The sequence below is a fragment of the Balearica regulorum genome, chromosome 5 (assembly GCF_011004875.1).
Source record: "Balearica regulorum gibbericeps isolate bBalReg1 chromosome 5, bBalReg1.pri, whole genome shotgun sequence".
NCBI lineage: Eukaryota > Metazoa > Chordata > Aves > Gruiformes > Gruidae > Balearica > Balearica regulorum.
The window spans coordinates 5,488,361-5,501,449 of record NC_046188.1 but is presented as its reverse complement, the minus strand read 5'-3'; the positions used below and the strand labels follow the sequence as shown (position 1 = coordinate 5,501,449).

General features: G+C 36.6%; 1 protein-coding gene across 2 annotated transcripts in view; it reads left to right on the top strand.

Moving 5' to 3' along the window:
- Positions 1–13,089, top strand: part of EXOC5 (exocyst complex component 5) — a 29,860-nt gene that overhangs the window by 10,456 nt on the left and 6,315 nt on the right. Inside the window, exons 5-16 of one of the 2 annotated variants that reach the window (XM_075753273.1) lie at positions 3,334–3,398; positions 3,829–3,857; positions 4,010–4,119; positions 4,578–4,622; positions 4,722–4,862; positions 5,949–6,031; positions 6,503–6,712; positions 6,978–7,013; positions 7,909–8,056; positions 10,051–10,159; positions 10,872–10,992; positions 11,742–11,828. In XM_075753273.1, coding sequence (XP_075609388.1) covers positions 3,334–3,398; positions 3,829–3,857; positions 4,010–4,119; positions 4,578–4,622; positions 4,722–4,862; positions 5,949–6,031; positions 6,503–6,712; positions 6,978–7,013; positions 7,909–8,056; positions 10,051–10,159; positions 10,872–10,992; positions 11,742–11,828 — 1,184 coding nt within the window. The remainder of the gene's footprint in view (positions 1–3,333; positions 3,399–3,828; positions 3,858–4,009; positions 4,120–4,577; positions 4,623–4,721; positions 4,863–5,948; positions 6,032–6,502; positions 6,713–6,977; positions 7,014–7,908; positions 8,057–10,050; positions 10,160–10,871; positions 10,993–11,741; positions 11,829–13,089) is intronic. The other variant, XM_075753274.1, reaches the window with a different exon arrangement.

Below are 13,089 nucleotides of genomic sequence, written 5' to 3'. Positions count from 1 at the left end.
TTCAGAGTTGTATTCCCAAGAAGTCAGGTGGATAGTAACTTTTGATTTATGATCTGTGGATATATGGTAATTGCCAGTTGGTAGTTTGCCCTAACCAAAGAAGGAGCACATAAAAACTTCTGACTTCCAAGTAAAACAGAAAGGTTTCAACATAACAAAAGTTCTTCTATGGACAGCCTTTTCCAGGCCTAAGTTTTTATTTTTTATTTTTTCCCCTAAGTAGAAATAAAACATGCATTTTAAAAATGTTTAATGGCAACATTGTAAATAACAAAGCCTAAGTTAAAGAGAATTATGTGTTGTCTACTGAAGAATCCCATACAGAGTTCAACTTCCACTTAAAGTTTTATAATACTTTCTGTTAGAGGATATGAAAAAAACGGTAGATAAATTGGGTAAACCTGGAAATTGGTAAACAAATTAATCTTTATACACCCTAAAGAATAACAAGACATTCAGCAAATCTGGAGGAAAACATGCGTAGTAAAGGCCAGAAGTCTTGTGCCAGTCTGTAGAGGAAGTGTGTAGGAACACAAACAAGATTTTCTAGATACAAGTTTTCTTACTGAGACTAATTTCAGTCAAGATGGGTTAGTACTGTTCTGTAGCTTTTTGCCTCCTGGTTTAAATAGTAAGTAGAAGTAGTGTTTATAAAAGAACCTGCCTAGACATGCGCTGTCACATCTTAATGCATCTTTGAACTAAAAATAGTTCTAAAGTAGGAGACAGTAACAAATATTTTTAAATGTAAAACCTTAATGCTTTGTCAGTGTCTTCTGATCTTCAGACTGATTTGGGTTTTAGATAGTGTTTTGGAGGATGTTACCATTTTTTTGTACTAAGCCATCCCTTACAACTGTAGGTTTTTCTTTGAGACATTTAGGGCAGGCGATACTGTGAAAGGAGAGGCAAGAAAAGAATTATAATGCAGTTATTTCTTAGGGAATTCATATTTTTCTCAGTAGTGTCAGTTCTTAATCTGTTGGCTTCCTTTTTTTCCCTATGCTCAAGTTGTTGCTTCCCACGTTACTTTCTCCTAGCTGTACTGAGCAGTTTCTAACTTAGCGTCTCTGTGAAGGTTTTTCCTTGCTGTCTTGTCCCATATTATGTATTGTGTGTCATCATCCTCTGAATCCTTATAATTTCCCTTGAACTACCAGCTAAACAGTCCCTCTCCTGTACTGAAGTCTTGAAGTGAGCAAATCACTCCAGTTAGAACAGTTAAACTATCAAAATGATACAGCAGCTCACTTGTTTACCATGCAATAGTATTGTCTTGTGTTTAATGTGTTTACTATTATTCTTAACTCCTTTTCTCCATTTATGTTCTGTACTCAAAGTTATTCTGTTATGCCTTTTAATTTGTTCATAAAAATATTTTGTGTTAAAATTCTCTCCTGCTATTATTTGTCCACAATTTTTCAGATTTTTTTGCAGGTGTGTTCTAGCCTTTAGGTTGTATTTTACAGAATATATTTTGATTTAATAGTTTACAGAAGCCTGATTCAATTAAAAATGAAATATGTCCAGATTTAAGCCGAACCCATGGAAAATTGATTTGTCATGGATTCTGTTGTGTATAAGAAAAGGCTCTGAATTCAATAAAATCTAAGTTAGTTAACAACTATTGTGTGAAGAGGAGACAAAGAAAATGTTATATTTGTGGGGTACTTTGATCGAGGTTGGTTGGTTGTTTGTGTTGGGGTTTTTTTGTTAACATCGGTGAATAACTGCTAATATATAGACTATTCTAATGACATCACTATTGATCACAGTTTTTACTTAGGTATTAAGGTTGCTGTAAGCTAATAGAAATAACCGCTGTTTCATTGGATTTACTTGAGGAGCGTAGCTGCTTTTGACTTAAGAGGCTATTGTAAGCTGACAGTTCAAAACATAAGCTGCTCTTAATAAGCAGAATGGATATACTTTGAGAGCCCCTGGTTTTGCTGAACGCCCAACCTAGCGTGATCCCTGTGCTCTGTATTCTTACCTATGTGTCATGTTCTATTCTTGAAAAGTTTTAATTCCGATCTGCTGTAAGTGGTGGGAGAATAGGATTTCATTACTTCCTTTCCTCTCGCTCCGGTCCCCTGGAACATGACTAACAGGAAGAACAAGAACTGCATCTTCTCAGGGTTCTCCGTTGTGTCAGCTTAGAAAGGTTTTGCTTCAACGTAGTAGCCAGAGCTTTCATCACCCCCTTTGAGGTGCCTTCCAGTCATCAAGAGAGCATAATAAAGTCTGTAAAACCTTCCCAGAGTTGTGTCCAGTTTGGGCAAGTCAACACTCTGTGTGTGCTTAAATCCAATAAACTTCAGTTGCAACCAGCCTTGTTCCCCACACTTTCAAGTTGGTGTTTTCTACAGGTCTAGTCAGCCTAGTGCAACAGTCGCTAAGTGCTACTTAGGTGCACCTCCCATGCTGATTGATTGTGGAAGAATAAATGATAAAAGGTTTTGCTGTGTAGGACAGAGGAGAAATTTGCGTGCTGCGTTAACTTTATTTGTTAGCTTTTGTATCCATGCGACTGTTTCTATTTTGTAGATGCATGATTAGCTGACCTTCATCTTGATCTTTGCTTTGGACCTCAGAGTTTATAATTTCTAATACAGCTTCCATTTCTCCTTCCTTGGAAGAATGTGAGCTACTCCAGCTATGCTGTACTTTGATCCCCTTTTTCCCCTTGCTCCCCTTTCCATGCCGAGCATTGGCATGGCTTTTTTGGATACAGCAATGCAGCTAATTTCATCAATTTTGAAGAACTCCCTAGTGCTTTTTCTGACATGTCTGAAAGGGTTGCTAGACATTTCACTTCTGAGTTCAACAGAGATCTCTCCTGGTGGGGTGTGAGTCAGTAAGATTTTATCCTAATCCCTTGTAAAGTATAATGTTGCAGTTCAGCCAGCTGTGTGTTACAGATAGATATTTTATTCCCAAATGGAAGGGTGCAAAATTTCATGCAATTGCTCTGGCCACGTTCTGATCTAGTCAGCCCTGAGGAATCTTTGGTCTGCAAGATGCATAGCTATGTTGGCACAGTGCAGCGATGAGGTATTTGTCCAGGTAGCTTAGACACCTACACAGACACGCCCAGTGTGAACATGAAAGACTTTTTATCGTATTTTGACCTATATCATGTTATGTTAAAAAAATACCTTAAGCGTCATAAAAGTGTGTACTGGAACTTAAAGGGGGTGATCTCTTCCACGGGTATATCAACTCAACCAGCTTTAGAAATAGCAACTACGTGTATGAAAATCGGACAGTGGAGGAAAGGAATAGCCCACAGTCAGACCTTCTTTAATAATTGTCATGTTTTACTCTTAACAGATTAAAGAGGCAGCTGATATTATTCAGAAACTGCATTTGATTGCACAGGAACTGCCTTTTGACAGGTAAAATTCTATCTGAAAATCTTTTAAAAATATTCACATAGCTCTAATTTTCTGATGCTTCCCCTGTCTACTTTTTTGGTGCTTTACTTAGTGATTCATGTAGCTTTTGAGATGGATTGTGTGCTTATTTCTCTCTCCTCTATTCTCAGATTTGTATTCACACGCTCATGTTGTAGGATCATCTTTACATACACATCCTAAACTGCTTAACAGACTTTTAATGGGATAATTCTGCTGTGCTGACTTAATGCTAGATTTGAATTAGATGCTCATAGGTTTTTATGGATATAAAGTGTGTAACTTTTCCATCGTCTTTGTGTTACATGTTTTCCTTTTTAAGTAGAGTGCCTGTTACTCATGATCTAGGATGTCTGTGATTTCTCATGATGTGGATTTGAATTTAATCATGGTATTTTTTTGTTGTTAACAGGTTTTCTGAAGTAAAATCAAAGATAGCAAGTAAGTTATCTATCCAGTTCAATCCATATTCCTATATTTGAATTGTTGAAGATGATTACAGAAGTATGCAGTACTGTCAGTATTACAGTTTTTGTCGGTGCTTGTATTGCATAGCCTGATGGATTTTTGTTGTTATCCCTTTTCCTCTCCAGGTAAGTACCATGATTTAGAGTGCCAGCTAATTCAAGAGTTTACCAGTGCACAGCGGAGAGGCGAAATCTCCAGAATGAGAGAAGTAGCAGCAGTTTTGCTTCATTTTAAGGTAAAATCTGAGGGGTTTAACCCACAATACGATAAGTGCCTGTTTTAAGTGAATATATTTGAATGGGTAAAACCATCATATCAGATAACACATGTAACTTTTCAGATAACACATATAACTTTAAAAATACTGAGATGTTCCATTTGAAATCAAACGCAGGGGCATAAAGGAGGCAGATGATGGGGGATTGGAGGCAGTGTCAGTAGAGACCATTCTAAAATAATCTTTTCTTGTGTGTGTGTGAACTGACTTCTGTGCTTGAGAAAGCGTTGAAACCTGTGGTGATAAGTGAAGTTATGTTAGGTTTGTGACAAAAATGGGTTTGAAAGAGTCTACGCTTTTGATGAATATTTGTTTTGCAATAACTTTTTCACAGGGGTTGTATTTCCTTGACTTCATTCTATACTGAAAGCATGGAGAACTAACTTTAACACTGAGTTGTTTTGCTCCTCCCATAGGGCTATTCCCATTGCGTTGATGTGTATATAAAACAGTGTCAAGAGGTAATGCATTTTGTTTTACATGTATCTCTTTGGGTGTTGATTTATTTAGTTGTGTAGATTGTTGTAAATATATTATGAAATGTGCTTCTAAAACCCTAGGGTGCATTTCTGAGGAATGACGTCTTTGAAGATGCTGCCATTCTTTGCCAGCGAGTGAATAAGCAAGTTGGAGAAGTCTTTAGCAATCCAGAGACTGTGCTAGCCAAACTCATTCAAAATATCTTTGAAGTTAAACTTCAGGTATTTCAAATTTTAACATGCTGAAGTTCGTTGAGGAGACTTTTCATCCAAAAATATTGTAATAACATTTAATGAGAATTTACAGTATTTGTAGGCTTGTATAAGGATGAAGAATCACAGCTGATTGATCTGTAACAATTCAGATAATAAAGTTTATATCAAATAAAGCTGCTTGTACTCTGAATACAGTGCAACTGAAAATACTCAAATTCCATATGTGAAATTATAAGGGAATCAGTATGTTCACTGGGTAATTCGTAAAGATGTCATATGCATATTTGGTTTCTTCTGTATGTCCCCTGCCAAGAATATGTCAGGAAAAGAAGTTTCACATTTAATAAGTATCTTTAGTGTGTTCATTCTTGGAATTGGGTTTCATGTGTGAGGTTAGCATTGAATAAGTGGAAATAACTTATGTTGTGAATACTGTCTCGCAGCTAATGCAATATTTATATGGGAGCCTGGAATAGTTGAAAATATTAAGTTTTCCATCCTGCAAATACACTCAAGTGTGTAAAGTCGACAGCATGACTATTTGTTGCAAAAGCAATTTCCCTGTAGATGATGTTCTCCTTATCACGTAGAGATTGAGCTTGTCTCAACCCCAAATTTGTGTGTCAGTTTTGACTTAGTATTTTATGGTAAATAATATATTTATCCAAATATTCAATGGCAAGAAGGCTCTAAGCTTGTATCTGCTTTGTGTATGTAGTACGATAAGCAAGTATGTAAGCATCTCCTTTGCTTACTGTCAACTGCAGAAATGCCCCTAGGCCTCCAGTGCTTTTGATTCTTAAAAAGAGAGGATTTTGTGTTTGTTGGTCAAGCACATTTTCAAAGTAATCTGTCTTTTGTCTTTGCTTCACGCACTACTGCCTTGTATTAGTAAATAATTTTCTTCTAAAAGATGCACTTAACTCAATCTGTAGATAATGCAAGATCTGTAAATTAGAGATTTAAAAACAAAGAATATATGAATTACCTTAAGTAAGATACACACTTCACAGTAAACTATGTATAATCTAGCAAGTAGTGCGTAGGACCTGTGGCATTTATTCTTCTAACAGATGTGTCCAAATTTTACAGAGTTATGTAAAGGACCAGCTAGAAGAACACAGGAAATCAGATGCAGAACAGTATCTTAAGAATCTCTATGATCTATATACAAGGTATTTATATATTGATGATAAAATTATTGTTGTAGATTGATTTATCATCAAGATGTAGGAAGAGATGCGAAAAATGTAAACTTCTCATAAAATTGAAATTTTTGAATGGCCGTTAACCTTTACAATGATCGCTATCCTAAAAAAAAATTTAAATTGCTGTTATTATTTTTAATGAGAAGTATTTAGTATAGTGACCTGTGAGAGTACTTTTAAAACTCTGCAAAAGCCAATCCTCCACATCTCACTGGTGACTTTATTGCAATTGTACTGTATATAATTAAACATGATTTATGCAAAATTGTTTACTTAAATGTAAAGCTGCTAGACGTCTTAATCACAATCAGGATTCTGTTGTGCTATGTACTTTACAAACATGTAATGCTGTAATTCATAGAAATTCAACCTTTTCCTCCTCTCCCCTTCTTTGGTGTTTTTTTTTTTGTTTGGCTTTTTTTTTCTTTTTGCATAAAGGACTACTAATCTGTCAAGCAAATTGATGGAATTTAACTTGGGTACTGATAAGCAGACTTTCTTGTCTAAGCTTATCAAATCCATTTTCATTTCCTACTTGGAGAATTACATTGAGGTGGAAATTGGTTATTTGAAAAGTAGGAGTGCTATGATTCTGCAACGCTATTATGATTCCAAAAACCACCAGAAGAGGTCCATTGGCACTGGAGGGTAAGTTTCTTCCGTGAAGTTTCATAGTTTTAAAATGGAAGGGAGGTGGTAAGGGGAGAAACACAGTATTTGCCATGTCAAACGTATGATGAACTGCAAAAGAGTAGGCTTCTAAAATGACCTACAGCTTTTTATAATTTGCTGTCACTTTATGTTAACTTCTGCTAAAAAGTGTATTGCTCTCGGTACATGTGAAAGGTGATGCATGGTATTGATACACTCATGGGAAATGAAAAATACCAGTTAAACCTATGTTTCAACTTAGGATCCAGATCCACAAAAGGACTGAAGCAAAATTAAGGTACCTAAAAGCATGTATACGTGTGTATCTAAAAGCATACATTTTTTTTCACCTGCCCAGGTCTTGTGGTCCCCTCCCAAGACCTAGGAAGGGGAAAAGACCATAGCAATGTCAGTGAGAAAGCTCTTAATGAGCCCAGAAGATGCAATGGACTTAGAGAAAGGTAAAACAAGACTTCATTATCCTCAGGGTAGAGAAACTCTAATAAAGGAATAGTGAGAAGTGGGAAAGGAAGAATTAAAACTTATGTGAAGCAGAGGTGATAAGACTACTGCACCTTTCAAAGAGCTACTGGGTTCAGTGTGTGAGGAATGAAAAGTGAGTTGGAGAGAACAGCAGCAGCAAAGTAATTGAATGAATTAAAAAACAAAGATGAAAATTTAATTTTCTTGGGGAAAATTAAATTGATTGTAGTGACTGACTTTATGGGTTGTTTTATGCATGGAAACGTGTTGGAGCATGCTTGACTAAATCAGGACTGCTGAGGTTGTAGATGAGGATGAGAGGATTTGTGGGTGTGGATGAGATAGAAAGCTCTCATTAGTGTTTTGAAAGTGCAATGGGACAGAAAGTATGGAGGCTAAACTTTGTCCACAGAGCGTAAGTGCCGTAGGATTCAATTGAAACTGCTCTCATTCCACAGTGGGGAATAGCTGATGCCGTGGTGTGAACATGCTGTGGTAGAACACAGTTGACTGTGGCATCAGAGGTGGTAGTTTTGCATTTACTGGCAACTTTTTTAAGCTTGCAAGACTGTCTTAATGCTTGCATATACTAAACCGTGTCTTGGATTCTGTTTCTTAAGTTAACAACTAAAATACCCTAAATCATTGTTGAATTTGAGCATCAAAATTTCCATCCAGTGAAATCTTCTTTTGGCATATTTTTGTTCTAGTATTCAAGACCTGAAAGAGAGAATAAGGCAACGTACAAACTTGCCATTGGGGCCAAGTATTGACACACACGGGGAAACTTTTCTGTCGCAAGAAGTGGTGGTTAACCTTTTGCAAGAAACTAAACAAGCTTTTGAAAGATGTCACAGGGTGAGTTTGCTTCCGGTGATCTCCATTAATGATATAATTTTGTGCGTGAAATTAAATCTTGAGGTTCAGTTTTCAGTTGAAGTGTTGTAGGAAGAAAGGAAGGACATTATTAAACAAATTAATTCTCTTTTGTATTTTTCACTGAATCAGGTTCATGGTGGAGGCTAAAGGTTTGATTTTTTAAATGTGGATCTAGTTCTATTTTCTGGTTTTTAATACTATCTATTTTTGGAAGAATTGCGGAGGGTTAAACCTATTGTCTACATTGCTTGTCTTACTAAATTAGACCCAAGACTTGAGAAGCCTTCAGTGTATTTTTTTTTTCCTGCTTTAAAAATATAAATAGTAGTTCAACAGTTGTTTTCGTGTGTTGAGTGCCATTTCTTCTGGCATCAGATATCACCAGTAAAATGCTGAGAGGAATAATCTTTAACATGGTTTACCTTGGTAACCATCTACTGTTCTTTAAATATTTTTAGTCTCACAAAAAGAAGTGTTTTCCTTCTGATTAAATAGCTGATTTTACTACCTGTCAATTACTGTTTCTCTGATACTTTAGTGTAAACAAAACACCTTGAATTTAATTGCAAACTTAAATGCTAATGTGTTTTTATTAGCTAACTGAACTGATTTCTAACAAATTTTAATGCCTCTAACATTCTAAATTAGCTTAGAGTGGAAAAACTTGACATTTTAGATATTTAGAAGTTTTTTATATACTAGAGGGGCCTTTACTCTTGGGATCAGAATTTTTCATACTTCATCTGAAAACCAACAGTATTGGGGTAGAAACCAGTGCTAAGATCTTGGCATGTAAGGAGATTTTTATAATTACTGCTGTATAACTTCTCTATTATCATACGTGCTGCTAGCGTTTCTTTTGTGGTCAGGGCAATAAACTATGCGAAAAAGAAGTTAAATATGTCCCTGGCTAACTAGTTGTAATAAATAACTAGTTGTAATATTTATATCACATGACAGATGCATGCAGATACACTATGTGTCCCAAATGTGACTGCTTTAGGAAAAATAAGTTGGTAATTCTGTGAATATAATTGTATATTGCAACATTTCGGTATTTGGAAATCTCTGTAACGGTGTTTTGTTGTTGGGGTTTTGGTTTTTTGGGAATACAGCAGAAATCTTTGGAGTGTTGTTACATAAATTAACTTGAATTGCAATGATAATCTTTCTTACTCCTCGCTTCATAAAGTCTTCATATAATTCCTTAAAAACCAAAGCCGTATTTCTTATGTGCAAAAGCCCTGTCGCGTTTTTCTTTAGAAAAGGGATTTACTGACAGGTTGCTGTCCAAAATCCCATGTTGCTTACAGCTCATGAAGGTACAGATGCTCTGTGTGTATGTGGGCATTACTTCACTTAATAAAAATGTTCATGCTCCGTTGACTCCAGCTGAACTGTGATAAATGTAGCTGAAGTTCAGTCTGTATTTTATTTTTTTTCTGCAGTACTGTGGCAGTGCTAAAAGAACAGCTGCACCGGGTGAAACTAAGGTCCATCTAACCCAGTGTCCTGTCTCGGACTCTGGCCAGTGGCAGAAGCTTAGTAAAAGAGAAAAAAGGCAGGGCGTGGAGGGAGTCATCTTTTCTTTGTATGTTTTCCCAGCATCCAGCAGTATGCAGTTTAGATAATTCCTGAGATTACAGCTGGACAATTGTGTTTTAAGGACTATTAATTAATATCTTCCTTTATTATTACGTTTATTACTATTATTATTAGAAACTGTTTATACTTCTGCTTTTTGTAGCATCCCATGGCATGCTAGCTTCAGTTTACTTGTTAATGCTGAAGGGTTTATTGGTACTACAGGCTGTTCCTGAATAGTTCTCTGTATGGATACTTTTAATTTAGAATAAAATTCCAATTATTCTGGAATACTTATTACATTTTAAGCTTATCCCCTATGCAATCTCAGATAAACTTTCAAATGTTTGTAGAACTGACCTTTAGGATATTTTTTTTTTTCTTTAAAGCTCTCTGATCCATCTGACTTACCGAAGAATGCTTTCAGAATTTTTTCTATGCTTGTAGATTTCTTATGTACTGAACACATCGATTATGCATTAGAAACAGGCCTCGCTGGTGAGTATATTTTCTGAGCATTTCATCTCATTGGCCTTTTTGTGCAGATGATCCTTGCAGGTCCTTGCTGTGCCTTATTGATTGGCCTTGTTCAGAGTGTGTTGGTTAAATGAAATTCAGTTTGTGTGTTTAGGAGTCAGCATTTAATGTATTCTAAAGTGTAACTTCCATTTGGGGAATTGATGCACAGATGGAAACACACTACTGTCTTCAAAAACATTTGTGTCACAGAGATTGGGATGTAGCACTCCCTACCTCTTTCAATTGTTCTCTGTACCATAGCAGGAGAATATTTTTATATTAAGGCTTAGTGTCTTACATTTTATAAGAATCCCATACTTGTTTGTATACCTGTGCATTTTAAAGAGTGACAGTAAATAAGAAAACTGCTGGTATTAAGGAAGTTAAAATCTTGACAGTGAGAACCTGTCTTTCCCACGTGAAAGCATAAAACTCATGTTCTGAAGAAATATTTAAATTGGCTGTTCCATTTTGCTTTTAGAAATTTTAAAAGCAAGATATTTCTGTGCTTATGGTTATTTCCTGATATAGCTATAAGAAGTATTCTATATATGGCACCATGGTGAATTTTTGAAACTCTAAGCCTGTGATTTAAGCATTCATGGAAAAATTCCACATATTTAAAAAATCATCATGCTAATTGTAAGAACTGCATATCTTTACAGTCCTAATGAAACCTTCTTTGCTTAAGGCATTCCTTCATCTGATTCAAAGAACGCAAATCTTTATTTCTTGGATGTTGTCCACCAAGCCAATACTATTTTCCATTTATTTGACAAGCAGTTTAACGATCATCTGATGCCATTAATCAGGTACCTTATTTTGATTATCATTTCCTTTGTGAACAGTCATTTTTGGTGAAGAAAGCAATTTTTTTTTCATTCCTCATCTCTCTTACGAGGGGTTTATTCTTGGAGTTGTTCAGCTTGATGTTGTGGGAAGGCAAAATGCTGTAATGAGAGGGGGAAGAAGGGAAGTTAAACAAATCAGTATCTTGGAGAACTAATGGGAGAGAGGGAGTTCCAAGAGTGTTGATAGGAAAGAGAGGCAAGTTGCTCTTTAGACTTCACTGCTGCATTACAGGCCAGGACTAGAGGGTGTCCTTGGGGTGAGCTGGCAATATTGGGGCTGCTGAGATTCCTAGGGGAGCCTCGCAGGCTCTGCAGGGGGAGCAGCTGGCCATGCCATGGGAGCCACCTGTGAACGACACAAAAGCTGAGTGTTGTTGGGGGCTAGGAGATGGATACAGTCGAGGTAGAGCACACTGATGTACTGTGAATTAGTGCCTGTGAAAAGCTGGGTTTGCTGAGAGGCACTGCTCAGTTGGCACAGTGCTGCCTGAAATGCCTTGCAGTAACTGCCCATTGGCACTCAGCAAATCCTATTCGGGGTCAGATGGCTGTTCGGGTTGTTGGTTGGTTGTTCTGAAGCCAGCTAACTTCATGTAAACTAGCCCTTTCTGATGGGATGGGAAATCTTCACAAAATCCTGTTGTCAGCAGACAAATTTGTTTTGATATTTTAATACTCTGTCACACACCCAACCCTTTATGCTGTTGCAGTTCTTCTCCTAAATTGTCTGAATGCCTTCAGAAGAAAAAGGATATCATAGAACAAATGGAAGTGAAGCTGGATATGGGCATTGATAGGCAAGTACAGATTTCAACTTTCTGTTAATCATTGCTTCTTGTAAAACTCCCTTGTGATGCGTTAGCTTTCCTTTTAATGAAGAATTATTTATGAACACAAAATTGATTTTTTTTTTTCCTTTTTAAATCCAGAAGTATGCATTATTGTGCATAGGAAACTTAGATTCTGTTTGTTTAGAGGGTCATATTTTTCATGGCACATTTCTGACCCATAAATACTTCTGGAAGGACGTTAAAGGATTTTGGTTATGTTGAAAGAATGCAATAATTCTGTTTTACCCTACTGTCTCAAACTACTTTTTTCAACTTTAAAGGAATGATGATTGAAATAGGTTAAAGACTTGCAGGATTTCCATTAAGAGCAAAGTTTGACAAAAATAGGTTAGATGATTTGCTTGAATCTGTGCAGTGCTATGGATTAGACCTAGTCATAGAAGTCTGTAGACCTGGAATAATTTTGATTCTGACATTGACTTGCTTTGAGGTTGTGAGTGACTCATTTAATCTCTTCTTTTTTTTTTTTTCCTATTTCTCCAAATAAAAATGAGAGGATAGTTATAAAAATTGTAAATTAAAATCATAGCTGTTTTGCAGCAGAGGAAAATAACAAACTAACAAACTTTAATATTAGGACATGGAGCTGTTGTACGATGCCCTACTTTGGTCTGGGAAGCATGTAGCGTTCCCATATCTTAAGGTGGCATTAGTTAACATAGAAGATGTTACCTAAGCTTTCTGTGCCTGTTTTCTCTCTGTGGTAACGGAAATAAGCCATCCTGTGGGTAACGAGGTCTACTCTAAAAATGATTATTGAGGTTTTTGTAAGGATCATGCGATACTGGTGAGGGGTGAGAGCAGCACTGTATAGGAAAAACAGGCATTGTGTTTGTGTCCTGCTGGGTACTTTCTGCAGAGAGATGGGGAAGAGATTCGGTATGTTGTTTGCACTTGCATTTTCTGTAGGTGCAAAAAGAAAGGTGGAGATAGAGGATGTGTAAGTGGCATTTGAGATTTATAGCTGCTCCTGCTGGAAGTGACCTTAGAGGTTTAAACACAAGGTTTGAAATACTTAGAATCATAGAATCTTTAAGGTTGGAAAAGACCTCTAAGATCATCGAGTCCAACTGTCAACCCAACACCACCATGTCTACTAGACCATGTCCTGAAGTGCCACGTCTGCACATTTTTTGAACACCTCCAGGGATGGTGACTCCACCACCTCTCTGGGCAGCCTGTTCCAATGCTTGACCACTCTTTTGGT